Genomic DNA, 16,456 nt, shown 5'->3' on the forward strand with positions numbered 1-16,456 from the left:
ACCCTTCTTGGCCGCCTGATGTTTTAAAAGTAGTCAGTCAGTGCTGTTACTTTGCTAGCTTCAAAGACGTTGTTTGGAAATGGTATTAAGAAAGCTGGCAATGCAGGGAATACAATACTAGAAATGTAAGACCAGTAACCAGCACTGACTCTTAGAGAAGTATTTGCTGTCGGGATATCCCCAGTCCCTTGCCCAAGAGACATCAAGCCTTCTGCCCTTTAGATACGAAGATATCTGAATGCACTGTCTTCGAGGTAACAAGACACTGTCTGGTCTGAAGAGAATTTCTCAGGCGCGGTGATTGCCTGATGGCACAAACATCGCCTCGTCAGTTTTTCTCACTCTCGAGAGAAGAAGTGGCACGGATAGGAACGGGTGTTTGGAGCGGCGGGATGGGCCCGGGAGGGGAGGAGACACCGCCCCGCCCTCAGAGGAGGCGGCAGGGAGAGGGAAACCTCTGTGAGGAACCTGCGCCTCGGCCCCTTCCCGCGTCCCCTGCCCAGGCGGTCGCCAGCGCAGTCCCCGGCAGCGCCGGCCGAGGCGGCGGGAGAAGCGCAATCCCCGTGTCCGGCAGGGCAGCACACGGTCACCCGCGCAGAGGACCTGGCCCCAGACCCACACCGGTCGCCCGTGCGTGTCTGCGCGCCCACACCCCCTTCGCCGCGCGCAACTCCCACGCCCCGGGCCCGCTGCCTGCCGGGCACCGGATCCGCCTCCGGGGCTGGACCCAGAGGGTCCTCGGCTGAGTCCCTAGGGCTGCGGCCCCCGCCCTCCCTCCTCCCCGCCCTCCCCCGCCCGCGCTCCTCCCGGTCGCCGCGGCTCCTCCTCCAGAGCTCCCCGCGAGCCGGCGGCGGCGCGGAGCAGGTGCTGACGAAGCCCGCGCATGCCGCTGCCCGGCCCAAGGCGGTAGCGGCGCCGGGCGCTCCGCCCGCCCCCTCCTCCGGGCCTCACTCGGTCTCCGGCGCGCACGGGGACATGTCGGTGGCGACGGGCAGCAGTGAGGCGGCCGCTGGGGCCGCCGGCGGCGGCGGCGCGCGGGTTTTCTTCCAGAGCCCCCGGGGCGGCGCCGGCGGCAGCCCAGGCTCGAGCAGCGGTTCGGGCTCCTCCCGGGAGGACTCGGCGCCCGTGGCCACGGCGTCCGCTGCCGGGCACGTTCAGCAGCAGCAGCGGCGCCACCAGCAGGGAAAAGTGACAGTGAAATACGATCGCAAAGAGCTTCGGAAGCGGCTCGTGCTAGAGGAGTGGATCGTGGAGCAGCTGGGACAGCTTTACGGCTGCGAGGTACCTGGACGCGGGACCGGGAGGGTCGGGGGCCTCCCTGGCCCCGCTGCGCAAACACAGGAATTCTCCAGGGCTCTGGCTCCCTGGCGCGCACCGCCCTGGCTCCTGGGGACCCAGGGCTGGGAGCGAGGCGCGGCGTGTTCTCTCTCCAGAGTGCCCTCTGGTGCCGGGGCGCAGCGATGGGGAAGCCCCTCCTGGGTTCAGCTGCTGGGTGCCCGGGGAGCTGGGGCCCCCCTGATGGCCGTGCCGAGGGCTGGGTCTTGCTCGGCGCGCTGCGTTTCTGCCAGCCCCGGGCTCCTCTCGGCTCCAGCTGCAGCTCCCCGAAGTGGGGCTCGGAGGGGATCACCCCCGCTGCGCGCAAACCCACGAGAACAGCGCTCACTGCTGGGACCCTGGCAGACCCGATTTCTGTGGAGGGGGAGCAGGGAAAAGACTGAAAGCTGCTTAACGGAGAGGAGAGGTTCTGGGGATCTTAGAGACCACCTCGGTTTCTGAAATATACCACAAAATCATAAGCTGAACGCTTTCCCTTTGCTAGCCAGCCCCGACGCACGTCTCCATAGTTCGGCCTTGCATTGCCAAAGCTGCACACGTTGGGCTTTGTTGAAGCAGCTTTCCTTCTTCCTGCCCGGTTTCAGTTACTCCCGTTGACGGGCGCAGAATGAGAGCCTTGGGCAACCTGGAAGGGTGCCTGGGTGGAAGGAAGGGAGCCTGCGGGTGGTGTGCGGGATGCCCGGAATCGCCCAGCTCCCCCTCCGCCACGACATTTACTTCCCACAGTTCAGGGGCTAAGCTTATACGCAAATCTGACTGCCGCGTCAGGAGAAATAGTTGATATAAGGAGAAATATTTAGAATAAGCTGTAACAAAAGTATGGCAGAAAAATGACCGAAGCCAACATGATCGCCCATGAGAGTCTTTAATAACAGTATTTGTAAATGAAGTATTCTACTTCTCTTAAGGGAGTGGAGTTTGGAAAGGGTGGAAGAATGAAGAGGGTTAATAATTAAGGATATGGTTTCTAAGTTAAAGCTAGGTTTGTGTCTATAGGGCTGTTACCCTCTACAGCAAAAATGAAAGCCAGATGAACCCACTGGCTTTTCCTCTGGTTTAGATTTCACACATTTTATGGCCTATTGTGAATACATATTTTCCTTAACATTCTCATCGCGCAAGGAAACAGCATTCTCATTACAGACTCCTGATGAATGATTGTGATATAATGAAGCTTGACTATATGACTAATGGGCTTGTAAAAATATATTGTTTCTCCAGCCCAGCTCTTATAAAAAGCCATTTTAATTGCATAAATAAAACTGGCCAAAATAGGAAGTGTTATGGGTTTTTTTTAAAATAGGAAGTTGGCAAAACTCTTTAAAGAAACAATGTATTTGATTTAGATGGGATTACTGTGGGATGGATGGATGTGCTCAGTCTTGCCTCTGTAGAATCCAATTACTTTTCACTTATTTCATACTGGTCTTTATACTCCATTTTGGGTTTGGAGAAGATTTGGGTTACTAGAGAAACTGTTGTTGAAATTAACAATGATTTAGCAATGTTCTTTTTATGGGAGACTAAATAGATGTAGCTTGGGAAAGAGTTCCAGCCTCTCATCAGGTTGGCAAATCATATATTTTAAAGGTTCTTCTGAATAATTGGAAAAAAATGAAAGATTGAATACTCACTGTATTAAACATGTAGGTTAGGTACCTATTTTAAAGGGTAAATATGACCTTGAATCTTTTCCTTGTACTTCTCCCATTTCAGACCTCAACGTATAGCAAACAGCTAGAGAGTTGAGAGGTTTTGTGGTGAAAGGACACAAGATGCTATAGGCTGCCCGCATGTCATTAAAATGGGGCAAATATTCCTCTTCAAGTTGTTCTGTCATTTTAGGTTGAAGAAATACAAGTCATTGAAAGGGCTGTTGGCAATTTGTAAATACTATATTGATGCTACACCTTCGTTGAATAATAAAAAGCCTGTGGACTAATAAGTATCCACGTAAGGGATTGTCTTCTGCCATCTATTTTTCCACTGTTAGGGCTCTATTTTTAGCTTCATTTCTCTGGTCTGGTAGCCTTTCCTTGCTGATAGCTTCAAGTATTTCAGCCTCTGGTTTGTGAATCGAGAAGGACCTACCTGGCTTGTAGCTCTGAATCTCATGAATATGAAGGTTAGGAAATGTCCTTTTTTACACTTAAAATTCGTAATGTCTCCAAATGTTTAGCCCGTGAAATTGACACGGAAAGCCAGCTTGCCAGACTTCGAACCAGCCAGAGCCCTGAGCTATCTGCCAGGTTGGGGGTCTTCCAGATGAACGTGTATTTAATTTCAGAAGAACTTGCATCAGGCAGGTCAGCAGTTAGATGACTTGTCCTTTTCAGAATAGAAAATAGTGGTCTTTTAGAGTGGCATAAAGTATGATATTTAAAATTAGAAAGGAGTGGGAGAGAAGAAATACACAGAATAACTTCCTGGCTGTGGTTTTATCTAGAAGTTTTCAGTGGCCAATCGGTTTTATACAGAGAATAATACAAAGACAGAATTTATGGAGTACTTACATTACACACTGCGTGTCGTTCCAGGCACTGATTCAGTTAGTCATTACAACAACCCATATGAAGAGAGTGCTGTTATCATCTCTGTTTTACAGATGAGGAAACTGAGACACAGAGGGATTAAGAGGCTTTCCCAAGTTCACATAGCTGGTGAATGTCACTGGGTGAGGTGGGGTAAGAACCCAGCAGTGTGGCTCTGGTCCATGTTCTAAGCAGCGAGCCTGCTTATAACTCTGCAGGGTCCTGTGCAAGAGAACAGATGGGGGCCCTCATAGCATGTGTCAAAACGTTTCAAAGTTATGAATCAAGCTAATGAGCATTCATATATACTCTGTCATCCTACCTTGGCAAAGATATCTTCATAATGGCCTGGAAAGCTAGGCTTGAACTTGGAATTCTCAGATTTCCCAGAGCTCATAGCTGGTTGGGAGACTCTTCCCCTGGGCCAGGACCTGCTTCCCTCGGTTCTTCCCTCGGTTCTTCACCTGTGATACCTTCAATGAGGTAAAGGACATCGTGTCCACTTGCATGTCCAGTCTGTCCACACCCTTTGTCCCCCCTCTAACTGTGCCTCTGGCTCCAACCTGTGGCAAAGTCCCCCTTTGGGAGGCCAGACCTGGAAGGAGCCTGTTCATGCCCTGGAAGTGTCCTGGTATTTGATCAGGGAATTCTGGGGACAGAGTGAGTGTAGGCTAAAACCAGATGGAGGGATACCTGTCTGGATGGGTAAGTCCACCTGGTCCCAGGAACTCTGCAGGAAGATGAGTGGGGCCCAGGGCTGTGGCCCTCCTACACAGTCTAAGGGTGGTATTGTTCCTACACAGTCTAAGGGTGGTATGGTTAAACACCACATCGTACATAAGTAGAAACTAACACAACATTGTAAAGCAACTATACACCAATAAAAAGTAATAACCCCCGCCCCCCACATCATACAGCCTTTTGGTTACATAAATAAATGTCTTTATAGATTCTAAAATGATTATTTACGTTTATAGTTATTTTCCATTTCATCTTCTTGTACAGTTAGTTACATTTTCTCCTAGGAATTTGCTTATAACAGAACTGCTAGGTTAAATCTACATCCACATGTAAGAATTTCTGTTTTAAGACATTTTCATATCTCTCCCAAACCCTGATAGTTTTTAAGAGCATTTGATATCTGGCATAGTGTTTACTTTGACGAGTATTGCAAGAGGACTTAACTGGATAAGTCATGTCAATTTTTCCCATCTTGCCCAGCATCAAGATAACATCTGTACTTCCAGTTTTGCGGTTTGATTTGCTTTGGAAATAAGAGCCTGTTGTTAACCTCGGATTACTGAAACGCCCGCAGCAGCCTAGCCATGAACAGACTTGTACACTGAGAGTATCTCGTGGGTTATCCTGAATGTCCATTTAGGGGGGCTTTCATTTTGCTGCAGCTGTCTACATTTTAAAAAGTGGTTTCTGGCACATTACACTTTTTCATCTTCCCTTACTCCCTACCATCCTCGTTCTGTAAGTCAGTGGTTCTCAAATTTTTTTGATTGTGGCCCTAGAAAGAAACACTCTTGCTGCCTGATAGATACACTGACACATGGATGGATGAAAACAGAGATTCACGAAGCGCCACTTAATGTTACCATGTACGTGAAAGAAAAATTACAACGTTAATATAAAATATGACTTTATTAATGTTGAAATACAATATTCTGTTCTATTTAATTTACCACAATTGCTGGTTGTGACCCTCTAAATTGATTTCATAACACATTTTGGGGTTGTAACCTGCCATTAAAAAAATACTGCTCCTGAAGGGGAAAAGCTTAAACATATATAAGATAATTAGCTAAAATTTATTGAGTGCTTTCTGTGTATCAGGTATGGTTCATGGAATCCTAGTGACAACCTCTGATATTCCCATTTCATGGATGTGGAAACTGAGGCACAGAGAAGTCAAGAAGTTGCCCCAGGCCCCTCAGCTGGGACACAGCAGAGCAGGGCTGTGTCCAGAAAGTCAGCTGTACCTTAATCACTGCTTCCTGAGGTGGGGCAGTGCCTGGCACCTTCTTGAACCCCTGTAGGTTTTCTGCTCCCCTGATGCAGCGGTTGTAACTTCTGAGTTGACTGATGTTGCATGTTGGGGGACTCCAGTGTCCGTGGATTTGTTCTCAGATCAGGCCTCCTGTTTTTAGTTCAGGTCGTTGCTTTGTTCTAGATTCCTCCTCTGCAACACCACATTGGCCTGCTTTGCTGCCTTGTTAGTCCCTCAGCTGGAAGGTAGAAAGTGCTGTCTAGAAGATGGTTTGTGGATTATGTGGTGAATCCCCATTTGTGTAGGTATTTGAGAATGAATAGACTTTTAAACCAAACTGCTTAAAAAAAAAAAACTCCATAAACTCAATCTGTAAAATATTAAGGAATAAATTAAACATGTTAAAAGTCCATGAATAAAAGAATTCTAAATTGCCAAAGGATGAAATGAAAACTGTACTTAACAGGTTTCCCTTTGGAACAGTGGTTAGGGAAATTTGGTGTGGAGGCAGTGATTAAAAGAGTAAATGCTTCGAAGCGAGGTGAACGTGAAAGGTACATTGGCCCAGCATTTAGTAGTGCTTAGAGATCGGGCAATTTCCTTAACCTCTCTGAGCCCCACTTTCCCCCTGCGTTTAAGGGAATAGTCCTGGCCCCTTTGTGGTGGTGTTATGAGGACCAAATGGGTCAGACCGTGGAGCTGGACCTTAGTCGGTGTTGTAGTTTGAATCATAACCAGCCACTAACTGTTGGTCGTTCTCTGTGATGTGGGAGAGCAGGAGGGGGGAAGAAAAAAGAAGTATTCATACCTATTTGGTGGTAGAATTTGGAGACGGATGTGAGGTCAGAGGCGGTGTATTTCTGAACTTGAACATGGGCAAATATTCACTCTGTCATTCCCTTTTTTCCTAGAGCCTTCCTCATTCTGGAAGTTCCTGTGGATTTTCATATATGTGGAGAGAAGTTAGGCATCAACAATTTGAAGGCAGGATTGGTCTTAATTTTCTTTGTCTGTGTTCCTTGTAGGACACAGTTCTTCGGCCCTTAAGCATTTGAGTGAATGAAAAAGGGTCAACCTTCCGAAAACCTTTTAAAAGTCATTGATCTTTTACTACCGGCTTATTTGGTGGTGCTCCTTTATCATACTCATGGCTATGGAAAAAAACTGATGCAGGGTTCGGTTACAATCATCTATATCAAGCTCTTGCATCATTACTGTTTTATTTCAGCATTTTTGGATATACACCTACCTCCATTGACCTATTTGCTCAAAATAGGAATTTAAAGACAGTAGTCGCAGCTAATTGATTTTTAAGCTTAGACTGAGAGAATTCTTTTGAAAATTGAATCTTCCTCATGTCTCCCGTCCACTCTTTTCCTTTGCTTCTACTGTTCCCCTTGCCACACTAGCCTACCTGCCCTTCTCATCTCTGACACCTGTTTGTTTCCAGTATCTTCCGTTTTTCTCTCACCTTTGAAACAACCTGGCTTCATAGGGTACCCTTGCTCAGCTCATAGTCTCCTCAAAGACATCATCTCTTTCTAGATGGAGGGAACAACTGAGTCTGTTTCATTTTCCATGTGGTGTGTGCACCATGTGCATAACTGCATTTTGTAGTTTACTCTTGTCTCCCGTTTCCTGCACTTCTCTATTTCAAACCTTCACCTGTCTTTTAAAAAACCATTATTATTATTTTTTTTTATTTTGTTTTTGGCTATGTTGGGTCTTTGTTGCTGCACATGGGCTTTCTCTAGTTGCGGCGAGCAGGGGCTACTCTTCGTTGCGGTGTGCGGGCTTCTCATTGTGTTGGCTTCTCTTGTCGTGAAGCCTGAGCTCTAGGCGCGTGGGCTTCAGTAGTTGTGGCTTGTGGGCTCAGTAGTTGTGGCTCTCGGGCTCTAGAGTGCAGGCTCAGTAGTTGTGGCACACAGGCTTAGTTGCTCCACAGCATGTGGGATCTTCCCAGACCGGGGCTTGAACCCATGTCCCCTGCGTTGGCAGGTGGATTCTTAACCACTGCGCCACCAGGGAAGTCCCCACCTGTCTTTTCAAGGCATCCTTTCTGTTACCTTCCTTGCCCCTTGCAGCCTCCCGCTGTTCTAGCCAACCATCCACCCTCCCGGGCACTTCCTCCTCTTAATTACCTTCCTACCTGGGCTGCTTTTCAACCTCCTCCTTTCACCCCAGCACATACACAAGTTGCAGTGTTTCTTTCCCTTACCAACAACCTCCTACCACAAAAATGCTTCCCTTTCTCAATCCTGTACTCCCTCTGGTTGCTGCCCTATCTTCTCCTTCCCTTACTATTTTTCTAGATCTTTCTCCCCCCATGACACCCACTGCTTATCCACTGCAATCTGATGTTGGCTCCTCCCATGGCTTCCCTGAGGATCTTCTTGCTTTGCAGTCCAGTGGTTTGTTTGGGTCTTTTTTACTTGACCTTCTGAGGCATTAGGTGCCCTTCACCATTTCCTAGGGAAACCTTTGAGCAGTCCTCTCCTGGCTCTCATCCTAATCTCTAGCTACCCTTCCAGCCTCCTTTCCCGCTTTTCGTCCTCTGCCCGCCTCTTCAGTGCTGTCACACTGCCTCTGTCTCTGGGCCTCTGCTCTATTCTTTCTATTTTTTTCCCCACTCCTGCATCCTCTTTCTGGTTGATAGGAATACTCCTGTGGCTTCAGTTGCTGGCCATGTGCTGACAACTCTTCAATCTGTATATTTCACCCTGATCTGTTTTCTGAGTACCAGACATACTCAGATGCCCTGTGGGAACCTCAACTGCAGCTGCTCTGAAACTGAGCTTCTCATTTTCCTCTGCAACCTGCCCCTCTTCCTCAGTTCCCTGGGTGAATGGTCGGCACCCTGTCCACAGGTGTCCCAGCCAAGAGTATACTGGCATCCTCCTCTGACCTCTCCCTGCGGGTCACATCCAGCAGTCAGGAGGTCTTGTGGACGCCTCCTTAGAGCTCTGGAATCTGGAATCTTCTTTGGCTTCTCACTGCCACCGCTTTCGTCCAGCACCATATAATTTCTCACCTGGATTATAGAAGAGACACTTTGGTCTCATGTCCCTCAAATTACTGCTCCTACTAGCACTGGTACTACTACCAGCCCTCTACTATTGCTGCTGTTATCGCTACTTCTGCTACTCGAGTAGCTCTCGGTCAAGGGCCAGGTGATTTATACATTTTATCTCCTCCAGTCGATCCTGACAGTAACTTTATGAGGTGGGTGGTATTATCTTAATTTCTTCTCGTTATAGAGGAAGAAACTGAGGTCAGAGAAGTGGTTCCTTGTGCTTGTCCAAGGTCACGCTGACTCCCAAAGTTACATAGCCTCGATGCTACCATGGCTTCCAGCAGCTGCATTTATTAAGTTCTTACTGCACAACCCGTCCTTCCTGAGCCCTCGTTCATTCCCTACAGTAACTCTGCAAGGGAGGTAGAGAGACTGAGGTACAGAGAGCTTGAGTGACAGGTCCCAGTCAGAGGCCACGTGATTCTCAAGTGGCAGAGGCTGGAGCGAAGCCCTGTCTCTGGTTCCTGGGCTGGGGTCTTCTCCTCTGGTCCTTCATCTCCAGCTCTCCCTCACCACGGGAGCTTCAGACCCCCCTCCACACGGCCGGCTGGAGTGTTTCTAAAATCCTGACCGGATCTAGTCCCTCCCCACAGCCTTCAGGATATGGCCTGCGACAAGGTTCAGGGCTCTGCTGCTGCCCCCTCGCTGGTCTCATCTCCTTCCCCCACCCCACCCTTGCTTCTTCAGTTATCAACCGAGGTCCTAGTGCAGGTCAGGCAGGAACCCCTTCCCGTTTGTCTCCCTCTGCCAGAATCACCTCTCCCTCCTCCTCACCTGCCTACCTCTTACCTGCTGTCCTCCAGCAAACCTCTGTCACAGGTGTCGTCACTGGCAGGCTGGCTGATAGCCCTTTGCTGGCCTGTGCTCACCCCTGTCTCGGCACCTTTCTATAATCCTGTCTCCTGCAGCTTCTGAGGGCAAAATCTTGTGGTCCCTGCAGCCCTAGTGGCCTCTTGCATCCTGGCTGCACTCAGGGGTCCAGGACCTGGCTGTCAAGTGAGTGACGCAGAAACTGGTCCCCTCGACCAGACGGCAGCATCTTCCGGTGCCGTGCATTTCAGAAATACATACCCCAAGTTAAGGGCATTAATCTAATTTGGCTCTACCTGTATTAAAAATCTGCTCTTCATGGGACTTCCTTGGCAGTCCAGTGGTTAAGACCCCGAGCTTCCACTGCAGGGAGTGTGGGTTTGATCCCTGGTTGGGGAACTAAGATCCCGCATGCTGCACACAGTGCAGCCAAAAAAAAAAAATTTGCTCTTCTATCGTTGACCTGAAGTTTCAGTTCTTTTTCATGCTTAGGAATTATATACATGTGGTTTTTTTTTTTTTTTTTTTTTTTTTTTTTGGTACATGGGCCTCTCACTGTTGTGGTCTCTCCCGTTGCGGAGCACAGGCTCCGGACGCACAGGCTCAGCGGCCATGGCTCCGCGGCATGTGGGATCCTCCCAGACCGGGGCACGAACCCATGTCCCCTGCATCGGCAGGCGGACTCTCAACCACTGCGCCACCAGGGAAGCCCCTACATGTGTTTTTTTTGAAACTGTGAGCTAAAAGGACATTATGATGGAATAAGGCACAGATGCCTGGGTGATGAAAGTCTTCAAAGGAAGTAATCACACGTTACTGCCATTCTTCTCTGTAATTTTAACTTTTCAGTATGTACAAGAATATTATTTTGTTTGTAATCGTTCATTTCTTTGGAAGTGGAGATGCCTGCTGTGCTGGGAAGGGGTGAGGGCTTTTCCATTAGAAGATAAGATTCAGAGCAACAGGCTCACACAAGTCTTGATAGAACAAGGAATGAAAGCCAGGATTCCTGCCTCTGCTTAAAAGTCCGGGCCAATAAATTCTCACCAGATTTTTCTTAGTCACCACTGGCATTTTGGAAATCTGTTCCTCTGTGTAAAAGCTTAGAAAAAAGAAGAGACCAGAGTGTGAATTAGTCTGTAAAGCGTCACTTTATGGTTGAAGAAAAAGTGATCACAGAAGGGCTTTTCCTTTTTGAAAGAATCCTTAGGTCAAGCTGTGGAAAGACCTGTGGAGGGAAGGAATATTCATTCATTCCAACAGATATTTACGTAGATGGGGAAAGAGGAAGAAGATGCCTTCATCCATTTAAACTGTATAAGAGAAAAAGAGAAAGTAAAGGAAACCTTCCTGTTGTAGGGGAAGAACGGAGGTGTCCATATGATTGGAAGCCCTTTGAGGGCGGCAACTATTTCCTGTTCACGGTTGTATTAGTGTTTTCAATACATTTATTTACCACATAGTGGTTGTGTATTTCTTCCTTTACTCAAAGCCTGTTTTCGGGAAAGGTTATCTTAAATTCATTGACATTATAATGTAAATGACTAAAAACACTTTATCGTTCATGTTAATAGGAAGTAAGGTCTTAAGTAAGAGAAAGTCGTCACTTAATAGCTGGACTTCGGGAGTGAATACACAGGGCAGGCTGTATCATTTGTGGGCTGTGGGACCATGTTGGCATCTATGAGATCTATGAAACGTGTTCCCAATATGATGTGGTGGGAAGGGTCCTGGCCTCAGTTCTAGCAGGGCTGCCGCTTACCAGCCAGATGACCTTGGCAAGTCATTTTCACATAGGCTTTTGTTTTCAGGTTTTCTTTCCTCATCTGAAAAAAACAAAAAAGAGGGAAGTCTAGGGCTTTCAAGCTCTGATCTTTATAGAGATTCTATAATAAAGCTGACCGTGCATTGGAGAAAATGAGATTTATTAAAGAGAGGGTGATATTTAAAGCAGTAATAGAGGGTCTTTCCTCTCAAGGCAAACCTGAGACAGACTAGTTCACCAAAGGATCATCCGATTTACATAGTCATTTCAGTAGCTAAAGTGAGTGTCTCCAGCCTTCCCTTGCATGATGTCTTATGTGATGCCACTTGGATGGGAAGGATCCAGCTGAGAAGCCTTTTTAAAAAAACCCCTCTTTTCCCCTCCAGCACTTCCTCCCCTCTGTTGATTTCCAAGTTAAATTTGAAATCTAACAGTGCAGATACTCAGAGCTACCCTATTTGCCCATTGTTTTTTTTTTTTTTTTTTTTTGCATTTAATTGGGTTAACCTTTAAGAAGAGCTGGCATATTTGACTTAAAGCTTTTAGGCATATAAATTATAATATTGCCTGTTGGAGGCCTTTCCTGTTATTATTTGTCCATTATCTTGGCAGCATATAATTAACTAATGGTGGTGTTTATTTTAACTTGAGGAAGATTTGTGTTGAGATATAAAACGAGAGCATCTGAGAGAAAAGTGCAGCAGCTTTAGGAAATAAATTTTTAAAAAGGCAAAGAGTACAAATTAGCCTAAATAAGAGTCTGAATAAATCTGTACTAAACAAATTAATTTTCACTGGGGAATTTATTCCTGGAATGTCACTTTATAGTTAGTTTTAGAACATGATGGGATAGAAAAAAGAAAGTAAGATTTTTCATAGGCAGTTCCGGTAGGAAGTGCAAAGCAGAATTGATTGATCTTTATAATATTTGTTTATTTTGTTTCATGATAGAATCCATAAAGCACCATCAGATAATCCCATTCATCCACACAAAAGCTCTGTGATGTAAGTAGTTATCCTATTTTTAAAATGTGAAAATTGAGACTCAGAGGGGCTTAGTAACATGCCCACGTTGAAATTGCCAGTAAGAAGAAAAGGAAGACTCAGAGTTGGAAACAGCTCTTGGAAACCACGAGCATCAGTTTCACCTTCACCCCCTGATCATTTCCATGTATTCTAGCATTTTTGACCGATACACTGGGCAAGCCTTTTCTGCTTAATTTATTTGACATATTTTCAAATATACTGCATCTTAGTTGAACAATTAACAGTATTCTGTTATTTTTTAGATGAACCATTTACAGGATTCAGCTGTTTCTTTAGAAAAATTCAAATCTATTAGTTCTCAAGTATACATCACAGTTGAGTGTGCTACTTATTTCTGATTGCCAGGTTTGCATGAGCAGTTAGTATTGGAGTCCTTATGTTCTCTATTTATCCACTTAGATGGAATTTTGAGGTAAAAAGTTGGAAACTCACTTTAAATAAGCCATTTTATCCTACATGTTTGAAAGTACAAAATATTACCTTTGACATGGCTGAAGTAAAGAAATAATGCTTCTTCTAAATAAAATGTGAAAAACCCTTAACAACATCCTTTGCTTCTCTGCCTAAGGATGTGTTTGTCCTGAGCTGCTATGGTCCACCGTCTATTAATATCTTTTATGTTTTCTATGTCAGTAGTACAGCTGACAGAGCTCCTTCATTCGTTTCTGCAAATGTTAATGGAATCAAATCTGTTTCAAGCCAAGCAGGTAAGATGTTGAGTTTTCAGATTGGTAAAGATAGCTTTTCTGCTTAGTTCTTATGAGCTAATACTCCACGTAACAATTCTAACTAGTCAACTGGTTTTTCTCCTGTTTGTGATGGGGTGTGGAAGCTCTCTAACAAGTCGGAAGAGAGTGAGTCATTGATTTGGTGCTAAAACATGATTATGCTTGCTATAATGAAAACACTCTACAAATATTATAACTAAAAAAAAACAACATGTACTATCTCTGGTAGACAAGGGCCTTTTGTTAAGCTAAAATATTCCATTTCATCATCAAACCCCAGATGGTTCAGTATTTAGTAAGCTTATGCCAGAAGCAGTTTATATGGATGGATGTTTAGATAGTGAAAGTGTGTGTGTGTGTGTGTGTGTGTGTGTGTATCTAGGTAAACAGACAGACCATCACCCAAACTAGCCTGAGTCTTTAAAAGCATCTAGTTGCCAGTCACGTCTCAAACTTCTGCAGTATTCCCACGTTAAATTTCAGAGAGGGACAGTGAGCTGCATTTAATACGTGGAAGATCCTTGGGTTGAGTTAACTCATTATTCTGAAGAAGAAAATGAGGAACGAGTTTATTTATCCTTGACACCTTACTGTAAATTGCCTTGCATAAAGCAATTTAAAACAATCAAGGAGGGCAAAGAATGAGATACAGAGAACATATAAAACAGTAAAGTGAAATCCAAATTCTCAAGCCAGTCGTTATGACTAAGACACTGACCCCCTCTGCTGCCTCCGCGGGTGCAAGGCCGACCTCTGAGCAGTCCTGAAGGGCGTGAGTGTGGACCTGGCCTTCCTCCCAAGGAATTCAGGCTATCTTTTCCATTTCACTTATCAAAACAAACTGAAGTTTTTAGAGACGGCTTCTTACTGGTGATAGGAAATAGGTTGTCTCATCTCAAGATCCCTACTGGTTGGGATCACGGTTCTTTTTCCATCCTTTATGCCGGGATGGGTAGGGGTGGGCGTGGTCTTCCAGAAGGAGGAGGCAGGCTTCCCCGACCCGCCTTTATTTGCAGACTGTGTGTGAGCCGTCATTCTTGGCTTCCTTTAATTTCCCCCTTTAAATGATAGAGCCCTCTCGGGGATGTTTTGAGGGTTAATAAGGTTAAAAAATCATCCCAGGAAAAGTCAAGGATACTTATGAAAGTATTACTAGCAACATCTGTGATCTTTTTTTCCATAGTTAATTCTGCCTTGTTAATACATATATTCAAATGAAAGGTACGTCCTTTGGTCAAAAAGAGAGAAGAGGCTTTTGGAGTTTTGTGGGGTTTTTTGCGGTACGCGGGCCTCTCACTGTTGTGGCCTCTCCCATTGCGGAGCACAGGCTCCGGACGCGCAGACTCAGCAGCCATGGCTCACGGGCCCAGCCGCTCCGCGGCATGTGGGATCTTCCTGGACCGGGGCACGAACCCGTGTCCCCTGCATCGGCAGGCGGACTCTAAACCACTGCGCCACCAGGGAAGCCCTGGAGTTTTTTTGTTTTGAATAATTTTTGGTGGAGTTTACACCTTGATTGAAAATTTTGGTCACACACCAGGTTTTGTGGATATAGAATAATCTAGTCAGTGTCCCAATGAAAAGTCTTCTTGTTGGGTTGCTTCAAGAAAATTACCTTTTTAATTCAAGAGAATTATCACATTTGAGTTAAGTGATAATGGTTAACTTGCATTCTGGATACAAATCGTTTTCATAGGATGTCTTTGTGCTTAGAAAAAAGACTGCAAAGATATAATAAAAAGTGCTTTTTAGTATCATTATGGGTACTTTTAATTTTATTTATGCTTTGTACAATGAATGTGTATTCCTTTCATAAGAGAAATCTAAGTTATTTAGAAAAAGAGGTGGGGGTGGGTATCCTGCTCTGCTGTCATCGTAAGAAAAGGCTTCCTTTCTCTTCCATGATCAATCTCTCTCCTGTCACAGGGCTTGATAATGTTCAGAGCAACTTTTGGGGTGTTTTGCCTTCTCAGGCAGTTTTTTTTTTTTTTTTTTTTTTTTGCGGTACGCGGGCCTCTCACTGTAGTGGCCTCTCCCGTTGCGGAGCACAGGCTCTGGACGTGCAGGCTCAGCGGCCATGGCTTACGGGCCCAGCTGCTCCGCGGCATGTGGGATCTTCCCGGACCGGGGCACGAACCTGCGTCCCCTGCATCGGCAGGCGGACTCCCAACCACTGCGCCACCAGGGAAGCCCAGTTTTTTTTTTTAGTTGCAAACAATTAAGGGGAAAATGAGGCAACAAGTGTGTTTGTATTAAATACTTTTCATTTTCAGAATAACTAGTGATAAGGCTTTTGGAAAGTAGGGTGTCTATCTTTTTGGGCGGAAAGACCATCTGTGGAGAGGATGGTGCTACCAACCACAGGACAGAAGGAAGTTTAGAAGGAAGATGGGATCACCCTTTACCTTCTCTGAGGAGCCCATCCCCATCCTCCTACGCAAAAGGGGCTTTCTTCTTCATCTTCAGCCTTTCCTTCAAGAGTCATAGAGCTGTACACTTAGGATCTGTGCATTTAATGGTATGTAGATAATGCCTCAATCAAGTGCTAGACACACAGACACAAGACTCTCTCCCCGTTTCCTCCTCTCTTTGCCCAGGTCTAACAGGGAGCTTGTCTGTACCTTTTGCCTGCATTTTATCACCTTCTGCTCCCCGCAGCCCACTGCCATGTCGCTGTCTCTCCACCCAGAGGGCTTATGCCCTTCAGGTTGCTGAGACCCTCGTGTCCATCTCAGTTCTCGTCTTTTGTGTTTTTTTGTTTCTTTTTAAATAAATTTATTTATCTCAGACCATAGTTGGAATCCTGGGCATTTTCTCTCTTCTTTTTTTTTTGAATGCTTGAATTTTATTTTATTTATTTTTTTATACACCAGGTTCTTTTTAGTTATCCATTTTATACATATTAGTGTATATATGTCAATCCCAGTCTCCCAATTCATCCCACCACCCGCCTCAGCAGTGTTTGCCCTGCTTTATGAAGCCACTCTATCCATTATCCATCCATCAGCCATCTTGCCCTCCATCCATCCTCCCATCAGCCATTGTGCCATCGTCTGTCCCTGTCTCCAATACCCATCCATCAGTCCTTGCAACCACTTTCTGTTGGGCCCACTTACTTTTCTTTTAACAAATAAACTTTATTTTTTATAAACTTTATTTTTTTAGATGGCT

General features: G+C 45.8%; 1 protein-coding gene across 1 annotated transcript in view; it reads left to right on the forward strand.

Annotated features, from left to right (window-relative positions):
• The first annotated feature begins 444 nt into the window (after window positions 1–444).
• The window catches only part of PPP1R14C (protein phosphatase 1 regulatory inhibitor subunit 14C), an 86,602-nt gene continuing 70,590 nt past the window's right edge, over window positions 445–16,456 (forward strand). The window contains exon 1 of the mRNA XM_079939479.1: window positions 445–1,281. Coding sequence (XP_079795605.1) covers window positions 976–1,281 — 306 coding nt within the window. The 5' untranslated portion in view covers window positions 445–975. The remainder of the gene's footprint in view (window positions 1,282–16,456) is intronic.

Source organism: Stenella coeruleoalba (genome assembly GCF_951394435.1).
Source record: "Stenella coeruleoalba genome assembly, chromosome: 12".
Lineage (NCBI taxonomy): Eukaryota > Metazoa > Chordata > Mammalia > Artiodactyla > Delphinidae > Stenella > Stenella coeruleoalba.